The sequence below is a fragment of the Colossoma macropomum genome, unplaced genomic scaffold, assembly GCF_904425465.1.
Source record: "Colossoma macropomum unplaced genomic scaffold, Colossoma_macropomum, whole genome shotgun sequence".
Taxonomy (NCBI): Eukaryota; Metazoa; Chordata; class Actinopteri; order Characiformes; family Serrasalmidae; genus Colossoma; species Colossoma macropomum.
Genome location: NW_023494787.1, coordinates 37,878,091 through 37,897,051, shown reverse-complemented (window position 1 = coordinate 37,897,051; position 18,961 = coordinate 37,878,091). Strand labels below are relative to the sequence as shown.

At 38.5% G+C, this 18,961-nt stretch overlaps 1 protein-coding gene across 1 annotated transcript; it reads left to right on the top strand.

Annotated features, from left to right (window-relative positions):
- Positions 1-8,426: 8,426 nt before the first annotated feature.
- rcvrn3 (recoverin 3) lies at positions 8,427-18,008 on the top strand. Its single transcript, XM_036565718.1, has 3 exons — positions 8,427-8,807; positions 16,873-16,984; positions 17,923-18,008. Exons 1-3 carry the CDS (start codon positions 8,427-8,429, stop codon positions 18,006-18,008), a joined length of 579 nt encoding a protein of 192 aa, XP_036421611.1.
- The last annotated feature ends 953 nt before the right edge of the window (positions 18,009-18,961 follow it).

The following is an 18,961-nucleotide window of genomic DNA, read 5'->3' as shown; positions in this document are numbered from 1 at the left end:
CAATTTTTCAGAGTTTTCTGACTCTAAGAACTTTCAGAATGTTAGTCAGATGTGTTGGATGATACTTTGTTTTGAACTTGTGCATTGTGATTAATGTCCAAACATTTGTTTTTGAAGTTAAATGGAGGCATTAGATGAATGTTTTCTATCTTGCTATTGTTCAGTTGGACTTAAAGTATTGATTGATAATTTATATTATAGCTAAAATAATGTACTTTTGAATATAGTAAACAATTTCCATGTTACATTAACAAATTATCAGTCTAAAATAATCAGTCTAAAAATGATGATGAAAAACTACTTTTGAACACTGTATATGTTCCATAGGTATAAATAACAAGTATGATACAAACATTACTGTGTTAATGTTAATCATATAGATCTGAAAGTGAAGTAAATGAAATATGCATCCTCATTCCAAATTTGTGAGTCATTTCATTAGAAATTAAACTAATATTAGAGTACAACAGTGTTGATTTAATAAAATATAAACACATTTTATCATTCATCACCAAATGGTGACAAATGGTGGCAAATATTCTTTGTTAAAAGAAAGCTGATGAACATGCATTTGAACTGAAGTCTAAAGTTTCAGTTTAGTTTCATTTTTTAAATTCCTTTTTTATCAGTTCATTTTTGTTACTTCATCCTCTCATATATCAGTGATGATGTGTTTAAATGGGCTGGCTGGTATTTTCTCTGTCTCTGGAAATAATCATTTTGCTCCCTCACTTCATAATTTCTAGGTTCTGTGACCCATGATGACTGAAAGCTGTGACTGCACCTCCTCACCTAGCTCTCAACAAACTGACTCAACCGACTGTTACATGGCACATTCGAAGTCTAAAGAGAGTAGTAATTATTTAGATGTTATCTGTATTTTGAAACAGTATTGACCTACACTGACCGTGTGATTTGAGTGGTAGTGCTGGTTTTTCCAGAGCAATTTATATAACTGTTGGCGGGTAACTTGTCAGGGTTTTCTTCTCATCAAAAACATTTCTATCTCACAACAAAGATTGTCATATCATGATAAGTGTTGTGCAGCAAATGGTCTTTGTTCTTTCAGCTCTTTATATGTACCGACTAATTAAATGTTTCTGTGTTTAAAAAGCTTTTTCTTTATTTTATGCCTCGGTCGAGATCTAAGCATGATGTATTAAACCTGGAAGGCATATGTGCCTGAGGTAACGGTAGATCTTGTACTTTTTCAGCAAAAGTGGGATTTCTTCATTAGTACTAGCAGTGCAGTATATAGGTCAGTTACTGGAAGTGGCAAGTAATTCAATTTTGAAAACTTCAGTATAGAGCTTTTCTGTACTAAAGAACCCTTGAAGAACCATCATTTTAAGTAATTATCCTGTCTTTGTAATCAAACAGCCAGTTTAAAGTCTTGTTAAGTACTGTCGACATCCACAATATAGTCAGGAAAGTTTAGTGTTATATGATGTAGTGCATCATGATAATGATGGAAATTGTCATATTGCTCAGCCTTATTTCAGTATAAGCTATGTTTATATGTACACTAACAGTTCAGTACAAGTTTAAGGTCATGTAAACATGTTTTGATTGTAATGAACATAAGCTTAGCGTTAGTAAAACATGGTCCAGGCTAATATTGGCTGCTTTATATGTACAAAAGTATTTAGACACCTACACTAATTTGTGAATTCAGTTACTTATACTATGTATAAAGGAGACTGTGGAAATAGACTAGTTTTTTACAATAACATCTTGGTTCAGTTAAGTTTCTTAGATAACGCAATGAAATGTATGTAAAGGTACATTTGTAGTGAATCAATGATTGATATGCTTTAAAGGGGAAAATAATGTGCACTATCTGTCCAAAAGTTTGTGGACACCTGCTCATCCAGCATTTCTTCTTAATATCAAGGGTATTAATAGGGGGTTTGTCTTCATTTATTCCTCTAGGAAGGCTTTACACTAGACGGATGATTAGTTATGGATCACAAACCATAGTCCAACCCATACAAAATGTATTGGATGGCAATTCATTACTCCAAAGAATGCAGTTCCACTGCTTTACAGCCTGGGGGGTGCTTTATCCCCCTCTAGTGGATGCTTCTTATTGGGAATGGAACCTATGGAGGTTTTACAAGCTGTATGTGTGCAATTGAAGTCCTGTACCAGAAATGAGTGTGCTATAGCTGAATTAACTTATTAGAAGGGCTGTCTGAATACTTTTGGACATAGTGTATTTTGATACAGATACAAAATACTCTAAATTAGTGCTGCACAATATAGACAAAAATACATGTGACATGATTCCCAGAGGGAAACAAGGCCTTCTAGGCACTAAAAAATGCATGCCTGTAATTTTAAGGTAATATTCAATAGAATCATACTTTTATTTGAACTTTTATTACACTCCACTCTTGTTTCTTTGTTAAGTTTTGAATGGAAAAACATTCTTGAACCTCCCAAAGGAAAACTGGCCAATCATCACTTACCAGCAACATTAGATTAACCATCAGCGATAATCACAGAGTGAAAGAGGAATCAACAATAGGCAGGTTCAGTTTTGTGAGGAAAAACAGTGGTGGCTCTATACCAGCCAAACTACTGAAACAGTCACTGTGGAACTGCTACTGTGTAGACCAGGGGTGTCAAACTTAACCACTAAAAGGGCCACATTAAAAAATCTCAGCAAATCCATTGGCCAGCTGTGTTTTTATTTTATTTTTACTTCAAATTTTGCCATGACCTGAATTGGCCATTGTTTGTTCAAAATATGCCAAAACTGCAGCAGCAACATAGGCATTAAATACTTATTCAAAATAATCCTAACTATACTAGACACCAGGCATCTTTTCTTTCTGTGTAACCACTGGCCCCATCGATTGTTGCTGGGGGAAGGGGGTCAGAATGCACACTATGTTGCAGTGCATGCTGGGGACTGTAGTGCATCTCAGAGTGAAACGGGGTAGTAGGAATAGAAAATTTAAATAATTTTGCAGGCCAAATAAGACTGTGTCACAGGCCTGACTTGGCCCGTGGGCCTTCTGTTTGACATATGGGTTGTAGACTATATACTCATATGCCTCTCACAAGCTTCAAGTAAAACAGTGTTTTTTAGAAACTTAAAATGTCTATGTTTAATCTAGAACTGCCAAAAATGTTTGTGTGAATGTTTCTGTTAGTTTAGCAATAACAAACTATCAGAATATCATAGGGCTGTTAGCAGAAACTTGCATTAACATGGTGGGTTTTGTCCTAATAATGTGACCAGGTTTTGAGATTTATGGCCCAAATTGAAGGCGTAGGTCTAATGGTCATAGTTCACTGCTTGAAGAATAGTCCTCATCACTTTTTGACTTTGCTTTTTCAGTGTAGATTTACAGGGACAGTGCACATTAAAGGTGCAGTGTGTAAGATTTAGTGACATCTGGCGGTGAGGTTGCAGATTGCTACCAATTGAATACCCCTCTCTTGCATCTCTTTTCAAGCATGTAGTAGAACCTGTGGTGGCCATCATGTTTTTGCTTCTGTGATGACAAGGATTTCCTCCCTTGCACAAGACATGTGCTAAATATTAATTACGATACTCCATTTGTCAAAACTTTGGTTCTCAAACCTTTCACAACACAAAATGGTTAGCCAGCATGGTTAGCAGCAGCCACTGAGTCTTTCTACGTCTTCCAACCAGTGCTACAGGGCCATCAAATTCAAGTTGCAACTTTAACATAAAAATGCAAAAGGCACTTTCTAGAGCCAGTGTTCGTCCAATCTGGGCTACTGTAGAAACATAGAAGTGCAAAATGGTGGCCTCTGTTGGAGGATGACCTGCTCCGTATGTAGATATGAAGGCCTCATTCTAAGCTAACAAATACACAACAATTCGTAGTTACAGGTGATTATACAGTAATGGAAGCATGGTGTTGTATACTATATTACATTTTTGCTGACAGATCCTCCTACACACTTTACCTTTAATAAACATTTCTGTAAACATGCAAGTTTAGCCAGTTTGGCTAATTTTCAACTGTAGTACATGGGCTGTACCTGTAGCAGCTCATGAAATTATATAAAACATCATAATACATCATAAAATAACATACAAAATAAAGCACAATGCCAGCTACTTTAATGATGTGCAGACTATGGTCCCATGCTTGCTTGCTTTTTAGCTGTGATTTTAAATTAGATGACACAAAGCCAAATGTAGAGCATTCTCATATGTATAGGTAGCTCATTTCAAGTGTGAGCTTTTAGGTATCATCTTCTCTCCAGCTGTTTTGCAAAGACCAATAGTGTGATAATGAATAACAAATGAAATATTGAGCAGCCATAACTTAAATGTGAATGTACCAAAATACACCACAAAAATAATGCAATCAAAAACATAGATTTAATATGTGGTGTAGCAGACTCTGCGAACTACCGTAGATAACAGCTTTGGCTGCTGGTAGCAAACAGTTAAAATGTCTTTCTTTATGTTTGATCTGGGATTACAGGCCTTTGTGTGCACCCTGTTTGTAACTCATGCTGAACCACACAACAGTGTGACTTAATTCCTCTCCAAGGAGATTGCAAGTGATCTTATAGTGAATACAGTCTGCGTCTGCCATTCTGTAGTCAGATAAATGAATGTGTATATTTTTCCTGACGTGCCATGAAGAGGACTATCTCAGTTACAGTGCAGTACAGTTATGTGCATTTTTACCTCTGAGAGATTATGACCCCAATCCCATGCTATTCCAGACTGGCAGGGTAAACTTAAAAAAGGATAATGCAAATGCTAACGGTTGTAGTAAAAGAGATTAGAGGCAAAAGAGTTGCAGACAATTGAAAAAATAGAAGTACAGCTTTATTTAGAGATGAAGTTCTTGTCACTTTAAACCTTTAAATAAGATGTTGCCAATTATAAGACATCTAATGGGATTTGGGCACAGATTAGCGGCCATGCGGCCTACCTCCAGCGTGCCCTGTGCTGACCTGAAGGGTGTATAAACTGTAAACTTGACATTCACATGCATCAGGGTTGGAGGACACATGAAAAAGGAAGATTTAGCTTTGTAGAAGCATTGTGATTAATAGAGTATAACTGCACAGCAAATACCCGTTTATTCTATGAATGTCCATGAATAGCAGTCCACATGTTAAAGGAATCGTCCGTTGTCTTTCAGCGTAATCTCTATCAGCTGATCTCTACCATATGGTCTATTACCATGGATATTTATTTTGTCACATTCTATGTAAGTAGTGAAAGAACAGAAAAACTTTTAACTCAAGATATACTTATAATAGAAGCCATTGGGCACTCGCTTTAGATGTTTTGAGTCAACAGGTTTTCTGTTCTTTTACCCAGTACAGGGAAACATGTTGTTGCTACATCATTCCAGCAGCTGTCCTTTACATTGTGTGGCAATTTCATAATGAAGACCTAATAGAAATGCTCCAAAATTGCTAGACAAGTAAATATATTTACATTAACTTGCATTAAAAGTAAACAATATTTTTGCCTTCTCCTGTAAAGTTGCCATTTTGGAGATACTTATTAATTTTTTGCACAGTGGCAATATTATTTCTGTGTTTGAAGGGCACCCCGGCCAAAATAAAAAAAAAATAAAAAACATTAGGCATCTGTTATAAACATGCCTGCACGCCACCTACAGTGGTGCCACAGTAGTTTATAGAATGACATGTTCTGGTTTAAAGACTAGAAAAATCCCCTTATGATGATGCATCTTGAAGGTGGGTGGGCCATTTGAAAAACTACTAGGACGCTCATGTGGGCTTATGTGGGCTTGATTTTTTTTTCCCTGCTAGCTGGCTAAGGCAGAAGAAAGCCAGATATCACGTCTGTATTTATTAGCCTCTAAATCAGTGGCTATTTTTTTTCTAGGGGGATTCTCGATGGTTCTCTGACATATTTGTGTAATGCATGCTGGGTATTGCAGTGAATGAACATTGCTGTGCTAGAGAGTGCTACATAACATAACATAAATAACATTAAATTCTAGTTTTAGAATAGAATGCCTAATTTATATTACTGCATTTTGCAGATACACCAGATAGAGATTAGGTTAAAACATACAGCAGATTATTATGGTGATTTCAGTCTTTCCATATGGATTGAGGTGTGATAGTAGCCCTTAGCAATCTGAATTGCATTCTGAATGTGGGCACATGCTTGCATAGAAACTATCACAGTGCAACCAACAGCAAAGGCAGCATTAGCTTCTTTTATACAGTGATAGAGCTGAAAGCTCCAGTTCGACATGCTGCTCCATTTTACTGTCCTGGACATGCACACGTCCCAACTTCTCTGGGGGGAAGATTTTATTAACGAGTTGAAGGAGACATCACCAAAGTCTAAGAATGTATTGCTGGCGTCATGGTAGAGGGTTAACTGAGGCATTGTGTCTTTGTGCTGGTGCCACTATTTAACCTTGTGTGTCCAACTTTAATCACGAAACGATTAACTGGAATCGCAACACAATTAAATGGATATCAGGCATTAGATCAGCCAAGTGCAGCACTTTGGCTCGACTCCCTGGTTTGTGTTCACTCCTTCTCTTCGCCATGCTTGCCTAACCAGCATTCTCTATCTCCCTTTCTCTCACTCTGCAGCCCTCTCCTGATATAGAGCAAAGGTTAGGGTCTGAGGGATTGATCTCGAAGATGTCCTGTGGCAATATGGCAGTGGAGGCAGTAAGCTGATAAGAAGATGTTGGTAGAGTATATTTGTACCTTGAAGAATATCCTCATTTAAAAATAGATCAAGAGGGTAAGAAAGAAGAAAGGAATAGAGGTCATATGTGGACAAGATAAAGAGGTTTATACCCCCAAGCCTTTAGTACTGTGTCAGGGACAAAAAAGCTATTCCAGGCTCCCTGTTCTAAGCATCTAGACGGTAAGATCTTAAGAATACAAATTAAACTTGAAACATATCACAAACAGTTAAGGTTAGGGCTAAGGTGGATGTAGCGCTCGTAGCTTGTCTTACACTGTACAAACTCACTTTCACTACAGTTTTTTTTATCAAGTGTGCAGTGTTTAAGTGTTTATGTAAAAATGGATGTGCTTTTGAAAGTTAGACTTTATGAATGGAAGGAACCATATTATCTGCATCGATGACATGAAAATACTCTACATTTTGAAACGTGCACCACATCTGCCTCCGTAAGATTCGGCTACATGCACAAAGCCTTAACTTTCACGATCACAATGTAAACAAAGTCATTTGTTCACAGTGGTGGTGATAGGAACCAGACGTATTTAATGCCTCTAAAAGCTCCCTTATTGAAAGTCATTTCACAAAATGGTTGTGAATACATTGCCTGAAAACTTTCAGATTTACCACTATGGTACCATCATCAGTATTACATATAAAATTCAGAAGTCACATGTAGGTTCACTAGTCATTTTGGATGCCTAATAAAATGGCTATATTTGTGTTGAAGACATGGTGACCCCAGGGTTCTGTCACCTCCATTGAAAAGAAATCCATGTCTGTACGTTTCTCTACAATTAAACATTTCACATAAAAAAACTCTGAATGACTGTGTTTACGTCTCAATGATTGAACTATGCAGACATCTTGAAAAGTCTGTGGAATTCCCATTTGAGGGCAAATATACAATAAAGCAAACATGACATGGATACTCAATGCAGTTCGGATGCAGAGCAGATTTCAAGTAAATTAAGGTCTTCTAAGTACCACACAAACAAAACTGGTGGCAGAAGTGGAAAAATAAGTAAAAGGAGAGAATACTTTTGGATAAGAGGCCTTACTGTTTAAATAAAACAAGTTGAAGGAAAGAGAAAAGAATAACACTGTACAATCAAGTTCACTTAGGGCCTCTTATAGCTCAGCCTTTTGAAATCCTTGTTAATTGACTTAATCCTATGTGGATGTGTGGCTACCTCTATCTCTCCTCCTTCTTTCACTCGCAGTTCATTTATTGCTTCAGTTTGTTGGGACTGCCACCTTTACTCCACTGGTGAAGGTAAGAATAAGAGTTCCATACTGTTCTAATCTCTTTTTGTTACTGAACTAAGACCTTTGAAAGTGAATGTAAGTCTAAGTAGTTTTATATGCTGGTTACTCCTGTTTTTAGACTATTGGTATCAGTAAATAATGAGCATCTTCATGTTTCATTTGTATGGGTCATTTACACCATGACAGCTTTCCTGATTTAAAACAAGCTAAAGAACAGCTAAGAAATTTCATGGTTAATTTGTGCCAGTAACTACATGGCAAGCAGTGCAAAATGATTACGTTAGTATTAAGCTATAGGACTAAGTAGTAGACTAAGTAGCAGAGGTCTGGACCAGCCGACAGGTCTGTCGACAGGTCCAAAAAGTACTGAATTACTGCAAATTGGCATAACCTTAATTCAAGCACTGTAAGAATGAATGAAACACCTCCAATTCTTGACACAGCCATCCTTCAGCGTACCATGGGAAACTCAAAAAGTGGTGTGGTGTCCAGAGAGGTCCTGAACGACCTGAAGGTGAGCACCAAGTTCTCAGAGGCGGAGATCGCACAGTGGTACGAGAACTTCCAGAAACAGTGTCCCTCAGGTCGCATCACGCTGCCTCAGTTTGAGGAGATCTACAGCCGCTTCTTTCCCGACAGTGATGCGAAGACGTACGCCCAGCATGTCTTCCGCTCCTTTGACACCAATGACGATGGCACACTGGACTTTAAGGAGTATATTGTGGCCCTGCATATGACTTCCTCAGGCAAGATGTCCTTGAAGTTAGAGTGGGCTTTCTCGCTGTTTGATGTGGACAAAAATGGTTACATCACCAAAAATGAAGTGTGTGAAATCTGCCAGGTAAGAGAAAACGGATTAATGTGGTCTAGTGGGTTTTGTGGTACTCAGTCTTGAGGAACAATACAATGAAACTTAATGCAGCTTAATCTTTCTATCCCCGTTCTCATCCAAATCTATCTATCTATCTATCTATCTATCTATCTATCTATCTATCTATCTATCTACCTGTCAATCTGTCTGTTGTGGTGCTAGCCTTGGGAAGAGCCAGCGCACACTGACTGGGAAACAGTGTCCTTCTCCTTGTCTCATGCCGGGAAAGTCTTATGCTGTTGGGGCTCCTCCCCAAACGAGCATCGACTCTCCATGATTAGGGGAGATGTACCCATTGGTAACTGGTGGGAAATACAGTGACTCCACCTCTCCACCGCTACAGTCCCCACCCTTAGTGACCAGCCACCAGGGTGGAAGTTGAGGCATGATACAGTGACTGGACCGACACCAAGGAGGCAGAGTAGGCAGGGCCGCTGTGAGGAGTTGAGCGCAGACACAAACCACACCAAAGGTGCTCTCTGGAGCACTCTGCAGCACTGTTGATGATGGCAGCAGTTTTGGCATGCTATCTAGAGCACCCGGCAGTGCTGTCAATGCTGACAGCAGCTCTGGCATGCTCTCTGGAGCACCTGGTGGTGCTGGTGATGATTGTGGCAGCTTTGGGGCACCAGGTAGTACTGTAGATGCTGGGGGCAGCTTGTGTGCTCTCTGTAGCACCCGGTGGCGCTGTCGATGCTTGTGGCAGCTCTGGGGTGCTCTTTGGAGCATGAGGCGGCGATGTCAAAGTGTTCTCTGGCGCACCTGGCAGTGCTGTCAATGTGGACAGCTAGGGATGCTCTCTGGAGCACCAGACAGCGGCCAGGCAATTGGCTGGTTTCAGCAGTGAGGGCCAGAGGAAAGTCCTTTGCCATGGGCCCAAGCTCACCAGTCCCACCTCCCTCACCCTGTGAACCTGGCCCTCAGTCAGGAGAACAAAGACCACGCTTGGGGACAGGTGTGGGCACATGCAGAGGGGCACTGGTGGTTTGGGCTCATCAGGCAGAATATGAAGGAGGGAGAGAGGGAGAGAAAGACCTCAAGTTTGGGCAGTCAGGAGTGGGGGCCATTACTGTGCTGGGGACCTCCTCCACTAATAGGAGCAAAGCAGCATCGCTGAGGGAGTGTGCAGTTTGGGGCCCAGGGATGACAAACCTCACAGGCTCGAGCATGTATGGTGTGGCTTGTGGAAGCTCAGTTACATCAGAATTTATGCTGTCGACGTCATCCTCTCAGTCCTCAGGATGCACTCAACAGCAGTAGTCTTCCTTATTGCTGTTGCAGTCCCTCACAGGGGACCCTCAGGCACCATGCACACCAGCACCACTCCGGCGGCGCTAGGTGCCACCTCTCTCCCTGGCACGGTAGTTCAGCCCAGCCAAAGTCTCCCATTGGCTGTTGGTGTTGATCACTCCAAGCCCAGGAGAGGAGTTCCAGTGGGTCCAGGAAGATAGGGGATAGTTTGCTGGTTCTTCTTGTTCCTACCTTTGTTCCGTGTTCCCTCTTGCTTCACAGCAAGAAGGGCCTGGGTTTGATTCCCAGCCGGGTGACCAGGGTCCTCTCTGTGTGGAGTTTGCATGTTCTCCCCGTGTCTGCGTGGGTTTCCTCCGGGTACTCCGGGTTTCCTCCCACAATCCAAAGACATGCTAATTGAACATGCTAAATTGCCCCTAGGTGTGTGTGTGTGTGTGAATTTATATGTCTGTGTGTCTGCCCTGCGATGGACTGGCGACCTGTCCAGAGTTTTTCCTGCCTTCCACCCAGTGACTGCTGGGATAGGCTCCAGCTCCCCGTGCAACCCAGAAGGATAAGCAGCTTAGAAAGTGTATATAATAATCCAATGTTTTTTCTATAAAGAGTCCTCTGGGCTTTTTCATGTCCCTTTCTCTCTCTCTCTGCGGGAGACTTACAGGCCAGCATCCTTCACCTCCTCTCATGCCAGAGAGAGCCAGTCTTATGCTGCTGGGGCTCCTCTTCAAATGAGCATCAGCTGTCCTTGATTAAGAGAAGTGCACCCATCTATCTATCTATCTATCTATCTATCTACACTATACATCCAAAAGTTTGTAGGCACCTGCTCATGCAGTGTTTCTTCTGAAATCAAGGAGTTTGTCCCCCCTTTGCTGCAGTAACAGTCTCTACTCTTCTAGGAAGTCTTTACACTAGATGTTGGATCATTGCTGTGAGAATGTGATTGCATTCAGCCACAAGAACACGAATGAGGTCAGGTACTGATGTTGGATGATTAGTTCTGGATCACAAGTGCCACTTCCACTCTAGATATTTGATGGAGCTCCATCCCTCAAGAGAATGCAGTTCCACTGCTCAGAAGCCCAATACTGGGGGTCTTTATTCACCTCTAGCCAGTGTCTGGGATTGGGAATGGTTACTTTTTAATCATATGCAGCTGCTTCAGAGCATCCCAGTCTATTGCCAGTGCTTTTCTGTTGAAATTATGCAAGGCTAATGTGCACAACTGTACACCTGTGTCAACAATGGAAGCACTTAGTAACTAGAAATTGGTTTTGCTAAAGTAAAGGTTTTTTTGCAACCTGGAACAGACTAGCCTTCGCCCAGTTTCCCAAAAACATCTTAGAGTTAAGATCATCTTAACTTGTAGAGAGAGTGTTCAGTGTTATGCCCGCTCTACCATTTAGGGATTATCTTTGAGCTAAGATGCTTTCAGGAAATCCAGCCCAGACTGGCTGGTTCACTGGTCAGATTTTGACACTGTTGCTATTGCTAGACCAAAAGAGGGAGAATGATAAATGTAGATGTAGCGTGTATTGTAATGCTTATACAGTGATGTAATTTTGAAGACAAAACAAAATATTTTTTCTCTGCCATATGAACATAATAGTGTCTTTTAGTGATTTCCCATTAGATCTATACTTTGACAAATGGTAAAATGCAGTCTGTGGTGTTTAAATTCTGGAATAGCAAGTCCTAAAAGCATAAATTCATGGTTCCCCACCCTCAGACATCAGGCATTAATCTTACATCCTCTGGATCCGTTTGGATTGAAAGTCTGAATCTGTGCCTCAGGGTTAGCTCATTTGATCTCTGTCATGTACTGTAAACACCTATCAAGAGCATTTCATATCAAAGCTGATCAGTGTCGCGGAGGGTCACCATGCTTAAGCCTGGGCTCTATAGGGACAACCATCATCAACGGGGGAGGGGAATGGGTGGGGGGTATCTGAGAGTGAGATAAGCTCCTCAACTCAGTGTGCAATCAGGATTTAAGATCATGTCCACAGAAGGATGTGGTGACATCACAGTGCCCGAGACCTTTTCTTAGAAACAGGCCATCCCTGATTGTGGACCAGACAAATCACAAGGGATATTGACTCACTGTCTGACACCATCTGGATAGAATGGTATATATATATATATATATGGACCATTCTAAAAATATATGAAAAAAAAACAATGAAGTATTTAAAGCTCAGATGTTTTAAACCTTTAATCCTAAACCTTTAATATATTTAAACCCAAGGCATTATATGAAATAGCAATAAGCTAAATATATAGAAAATCATCAATAATAGGGAACTTTCCATTGGTAGGTGCCTGTCCCAAATCCTAACCCCTACATTTTAACTTAATAAAATAATACTTACATTTTTCAATATTTTTTTAAATAAGAAAACTTTATTCAAAAAATGCTGACTCACATTTTCATGTCGGTACCAAAACACAAAGAATTTTAGTCTATAGGCGGAGCCTTATTTTAGCCACACCCGTGTATTTCAGAGCAGGAAGTGAGACTGCATCCCTGTCGCTTATGGCCACATGGTGGGCAGTTAGATCCCATTGCTTTGAAGTAAATGTGTCCCAAACTCTGAAAATCAGTGTGTAACATTAAGAACTGTCATTACTGAAACACATACTGAAACCAAGCTTTTTGCGTTTTAATAAAGACAATATTATTTTATATGTGTACAACTGTTCAAAGCTCTGTTTTCTAGTAGCTTATAATACTGATAATAATCAGTCACTACTGAAACATTTAGTAAAGTTTCAGTAGTGTCATGATTGTGTGCAGTGTTCAATGATTTATTTTAATATAGATAAAGGGTCACTCAAAGCAAAAAGATTTTAGTCTAACGTCCAAGTCTGTTTTGAACTCTAAGTTTAAACCAGTTGGGTAGAATGATCCATACACATGTATGTGTAAAAAGAACAGTTATTTGCTGTAAATTTAAGGTAACGACATTTATTCATTTTATGGTTACAAACCTTAACAAAGGCCTTAATTATTATTAAAATGATCTTAACAAGTGATGTTCGTATCCATTTCAGCATGATTACCTCTTTGAGTCCTAAAATGTATTGTTCACTATCTTCTGTAAATTATTACTATGTTCTATGAAATTAATATGTAAGTTAATCAAAAACTGATGTGTGCATCAACAAACAGGACTTAAGTTTAAGCGGTTAAAAACAACACACTGTAATGACTACATCTTGTAGCCTCTAGCTGACACTAGTGAGACACTCCTACCAGCTTGCCGTTAAGTAATCTTTGGTTTAATAAGATGCCCTGATTCATCAAGTAAACAAATTGCCATGACCCAGCTCTTCGGCTGAGCGGGTGTTAAGAGGGAGAGGTGGTAAATATAGCATATGGACTAAAGAGAAAGAGCCGAAATGGAGCTGAACGTGGATTACACAGGAATAAAAAGGATTTAGGGATGCGCCTTTAAACGTCAGCGCTGTAGAGGAGGCCTATGTAGAAGCTGCTCCCACTACAACAGAGCTAATAGTGTGATATGAGAAGTAAAGAACAGTACTGATTGCAAGGGATTGCAGTGTGACTTGTGACTGCTTTTGCCTGCTGCAAGAAACCCAGATGTTGTTTAGAAAGTGTATCTGAAAATGTGATTTATTCGAATTTTATGTTGTACATGTACATGCATCATCAATCGTAAAGTTCAGTTTGAGATTTTATATTGCTCTCTTTCAACCTTCAAATTCAGTTTCAGTTCAGAATTCAATTTCAGATTCAAAATAATTACATTCAAATTCAGATTTTTGCATTTAAATTCAAATTTCTAATGACATGAATCCCCACACAGCCATCCAGGTGATGTGAGATCATCAGCCTTAGTCCCTGACTTCTGTAGCTATGAAAACTAGACTATTATTGAAAGGCTTATAATTCAATTGAATTGAAAAAGGAAGCAGCTGTAAAATTTCAGAATTCATTTTTAATTTCTGCTGTCTGATTTTTAATCAAATGTAATTGGTCATTTTAAAATCACGATACCATTAATGCATTGATGGCAGAATCTGAGTTGTGCACTGCAGAGCTTTACGACTCGGTTAAGTGTTAAGCTAGCTTAACCATCTTAGCTGGAGTGGATTGGAATCAGTGATAATGACATAACATTTTATTCAAGTCTCAGAAAACCCTCAGTTTGACAAACCTTAGTGTATATGCAGGGCCGGCTCTAGCCTTTCAGGGCCCTAAGCAGGATTTTTTGTGGCCCCATCTTACTAGTTGATGTACTGCAAAATAATAACAATGACTATTGCAAACTGTCTAAATTATATACATTTATATCTGGCTAATTAGTGTATGGCTGATGATTAGATGCTCATTTGGAGCTCTAATAAGTTACAGTTTAAATCACAGATTACATTCACAGCATTCCAGGTCCGGGGCTCTTTCTCACAACAGTATTTCTTGCTCACCCAGCTAGTTTGATCTAACCCTGGTGGCAGTGGCGACAGCTTTGCTTTTTTACCATTATAAATGCTTTACTGTCTACCCATTTAGGTAGTATGATTTCTTTTTCCTTCTTGTGACTCCTCATGTTTCACACGATTGGCTGTTCATCATAAATGTGACGTTTTCATGTGAGGATCACGTTTGACTAATTCTGAATTTCCCACTTCTGACCAGGAAAAATCAAAGAAAATGCCGTCTTAGCCGGGAATCCCTATGCGGAAAGGCGGGAGGGTCTCGACTCTATGCTCTAAGCAGTTGCTTATATTGCTTATTAGGTAGACCTGGTGTTCTGACAAATTATGCTACCTTGTCCTAATGTCCTACAGCAGGGCACATTTATAGCTAGCACTGTACATAAAACTATAGGTAGGACATTTTGAGGCCTAAATTACTTTATCAAAGGGTAAGCAATAACATTTAACTGAGTCTGTAAAACACACTCAAAGTAGGGCTGAATTAACATTAAAAATGCAGAAAAACTCAGTTACTGTACTTCACTGATGATGTGCGCATGCGTGGAAGGGCTGCTCGATGAACAAACTGTTAGAATACCAGCACTGTGTACATGCAGTTGTTCTTGCAGTGCCTAGCAAGCACAGCGAGTTGTGGTTTGTTGGACAGGAACAACATTAAACAGTGTAGTGTAAGTGTTTAACTGCACTGTGTTTAAGAATATCTCCTGTAAAAACCCTCCAACATGTAAGCACCTTGTACATTTCTTGCATCATTTTCACCTTCACATTAGGCTTGAGGCAGTCTTGCTGAAAGGCTTTTCTGAATTATAAGGCAAGATTTTTCTGTTTTTCTGTTCTGATTTTTCAGTTTAATTGTTTTGATAAAATAAACATTGATTTAATGTTATATTTTGTCACTAACAAAACAATCGTAACACTACGGAGACTTTACCAAATGTTTCAGTAGTGATAATGTTTACTTAAAGAAAATATGTGTTTCGGTAGTGACAATTCTTAATGTTACACTGATTTTCAGACTTTGGGACACTTTTACTTCAAAACAATGGGACCTAACTGCTCACCATGTGGCCATGAGGGAGGGACAGGGATGCAGTCTCACTTCCTGCTCTAAAATGTAGAGGTGTGGCTAAAATAAGCTCTACCTATGGACTAAAACTCTTTGTTCAGGAGTGACATGAAAACATGGGACAGAATTTTTGAATAAAGTTGTTTTATTTAAAAATTAAACTCATGATGAATCTAAATATTTCAACTTCACTTTACATCTTAAAGAAAGATCTTAAAAAACACTGAAAACACACACACACACACACACACACACACACACACACACACACACACACACATATGTAAATGTAGGTTATAAATATATTATACATGATTTAAGATAATATATCTTTATTCTCACTGTACAATGAAATGTTTGGAGCAAGCCTGAATACACATATATATATAGTAGATTATAAACTAGATTTTGCACGTTTTAAGCTAATTGCTATCTCAATCGATGCCTTGAGTTTAAATAGATCATAACATAATCTATTTTTACAGTGGGACTACTGTTTGAAGTCATTTGGTAGAATGATCCAGATACACAATTGTTCACATTTTTAAAATCACTCTTCAAAAGTTTGGAAACAATGTTTCAATGATATAAAACAAGTGTGGTTTCAGATAAATGTATAAAATTAATTCCGTATCCTGTGTAATTTCATAGCTCACAAATAATAAGCATGATGCTGTAAAAAAAATAAATAATGAAGTTTATATGTGTCCAGAATGATGAACGGAGCTGATGGTGATTCTAAAATGACTGAAAAAGACATATAACATTTACAATGACTTCATAATAAGTGCCTTATATTTATAAAGTTACGACTTGACATAAATGGTTGTAAGTAGAAAATGACAGTATAGAATTTATATTATATAATAACTAGTAATCCTTGAATATTGAATAAAACTAAAATAAAAATACTTTTTGGTGTCCAACTTATTGTCCAAGATTTAAATCTACTATGTATAACTTGTTATTGTATATAAAATAACAAAAAATTATTGAATGTAGAGTCATATGCAGAGGTTTGAACAGCCCTGGCCAAATTACATATTTTGTTGATTTTATTGTATTATTGTATTAAAATGTGCAGAAATGTTTTAACTTGTTTTCAATTAGAAAATCAACAAAACATGTCACTTGACCAGGGGTCCACAAACTTTTGCATACAATTGAAACAAATGAATCCCAACTTTGCAGTAATAAGTACATAAATGGGTTCCAATAACAAATAAATCAAACTCAGTCTTTGTCATATTCTCCCATCAGGCCATTTTCAAAATGATCCCCAAGGAGAAGCAGGAGAAGCTGCCCAGTGATGAGAACACACCAGAGAAGAGAGCAGATAAGCTCTGGAGCTTCTTCGGCAAAGGAGAGAATGGTGAGACTGTTTGTTTATGATAAATAATTAATTTGCTGTAATTGATTTCCCAACATCTTTTAGGTTGCAGGGATGTTCACCTTATACGTACAAGCTAAAAAGTAAAGGTGTCAGGAAGGGTCCTTTAGGGGTGATTCCATCAAAGAACCAATTTTAGTTCCGTAATGAACTGGATGGTTTTTTAAAGAACTCTTTTTAGTTTGTTCCACAACGAAGCATTTTTGGTTGGGGCTGTGGGCTTTTTTAAATGTAAATGAGATTTTTGCGAGCATGAAGAACCTTCTCAAAGTTCGAAGAAGTTTGAAACCAAGAACATTTCATGAAGCTTTGTTTGTTCTTAGCCTCTGCAAAGAATCCATGTTTTTTTTTTCAGTATAAGGTTTAAAAAAACATGATCAGAAATGGAAAAAATAAAGCATTTTCCTTCCATACTGTCACATATTACCAAGTGAAATACTGAATTGTGGAGGGTCTCTGAGCTGGCTGAGCATTTTGCCTGATGATATGTGGGAAGGGGAGGTGAAATCTGATATTATGGGTTTATTTCATTTTTCCCATGAAAAAACCAGCTCAAAGCACGTTTTGGAAGCAGAAAGAAGTTTGATGGAAAATGATGGGAAAACACAAATTTTGTCATTTAAAAGTAAAGGAGGTCATGAACTAACTAGATAAAAAAGATCAACTTTGGTTTCAGATTGACTTTAAGTAACAGTTATCTCCCATAATAACCCCACAGTAACCAAAGGGTTTTGTTCCAAAGCACATTATTGACCACTTTCAAGAATTTTTTTATGATATACATTATAGGGCGTTACATATGTAAGAAATATCAATGCTATATTATGATTAATTACACCTTACATAACATAACATACATAACATAAATATCATACAGCATTTCAGAATGAAACTCTTCAGCTCTTCTCTTTCTCACACAGAGCGGGTTGCAGAAGGAGAGTTCATCAAAGGTGTGATGGACAATGACGATGCACTGCGTCTTATTCAGTGTGAACCTGCAAAGTAACCTGTTTCTGGGAATTTCTCTATGATGCTCCTTAAAATCCTAATGTGTAACTAAAAAACATGATAGAAATGTTCATGAGCCAGACTGTTCCACCTTTGATATGTAAATATACTGTACAATACACAGTACTTGGTGACTTGAGTCTCACAATTCAATTACAGTTAGAGCCTCTACAACTACGGCTATTGAATGTGTGTGCGCGCATGTGTGTTTCTGTATGTAGAATGCAGAGATTGAAGGGCATTATACAAAACGCATAATTGATTTGCAACAGTTTAGTGTTGGTAAGTATAGATGCTGCATTCAGGAGTATAAACTAAACTACAAGAAAACAAACCTCAAGTGCCAAATAGGGCCTCTGAACAATCCCCACACTGAGCAAGGTTTCATGTCTAACGGTCATTACTTATGCTAGTATGTTATACTGTGTGTATTATTTATGTGAGTAAGCAATTAGTTTATAATTATAATGACATCATTTTGTTGTATATATCATGTGTATATAACTTTTTATCTGTTATTTGTGTTCTACATTTTCTGACTACATATGTTATGTAGATGTGTTGCGTTTAATAAAATTAAAGGGATTCCACCAAAATTATTTTGTTTTATTAATTCGTCACTACTATAGTACACTGTACCCTATTGCACTTTTTACAGTGTGTTATAGGTGAGTTTTGAGTCAACTGGCTTTCCGATCTTTTGTGAGTAACGGTGCCTGTGCCTCTCAGGTTAGTTTAGTCCATTCAAATAGCAGTTTAGGCTTAAACACTCTTTTTTATTCCAAAAATACAAAGAAAGTACAGTTTTCTACTACATGGGCCTTTAAACAATGTATGTGTCCTGAGTTAGCCTGCTGTAGTTCTGCGGTTGTGCTTAGAACTTTGGATGGTGCCAACCTGCTGCTTTTGTGCTTCTTCCAACAGTAGAATGTCTGATGTTAGTAAGCTCCT

What these genes read in the sequence shown, in the direction of transcription:
- rcvrn3 (XM_036565718.1), top strand. Translation starts at nt 8,427, where the DNA reads ATGGGAAACTCAAAAAGTGGTGTGGTGTCCAGAGAGGTCCTGAACGAC. An exon ending in AAGTGTGTGAAATCTGCCAG is followed by an intron (nt 8,808 to 16,872) that starts GTAAGAGAAAAC and finishes TTCTCCCATCAG; the next exon opens with GCCATTTTCAAAATGATCCC. An exon ending in CTTCGGCAAAGGAGAGAATG is followed by an intron (nt 16,985 to 17,922) that starts GTGAGACTGTTT and finishes TTTCTCACACAG; the next exon opens with AGCGGGTTGCAGAAGGAGAG.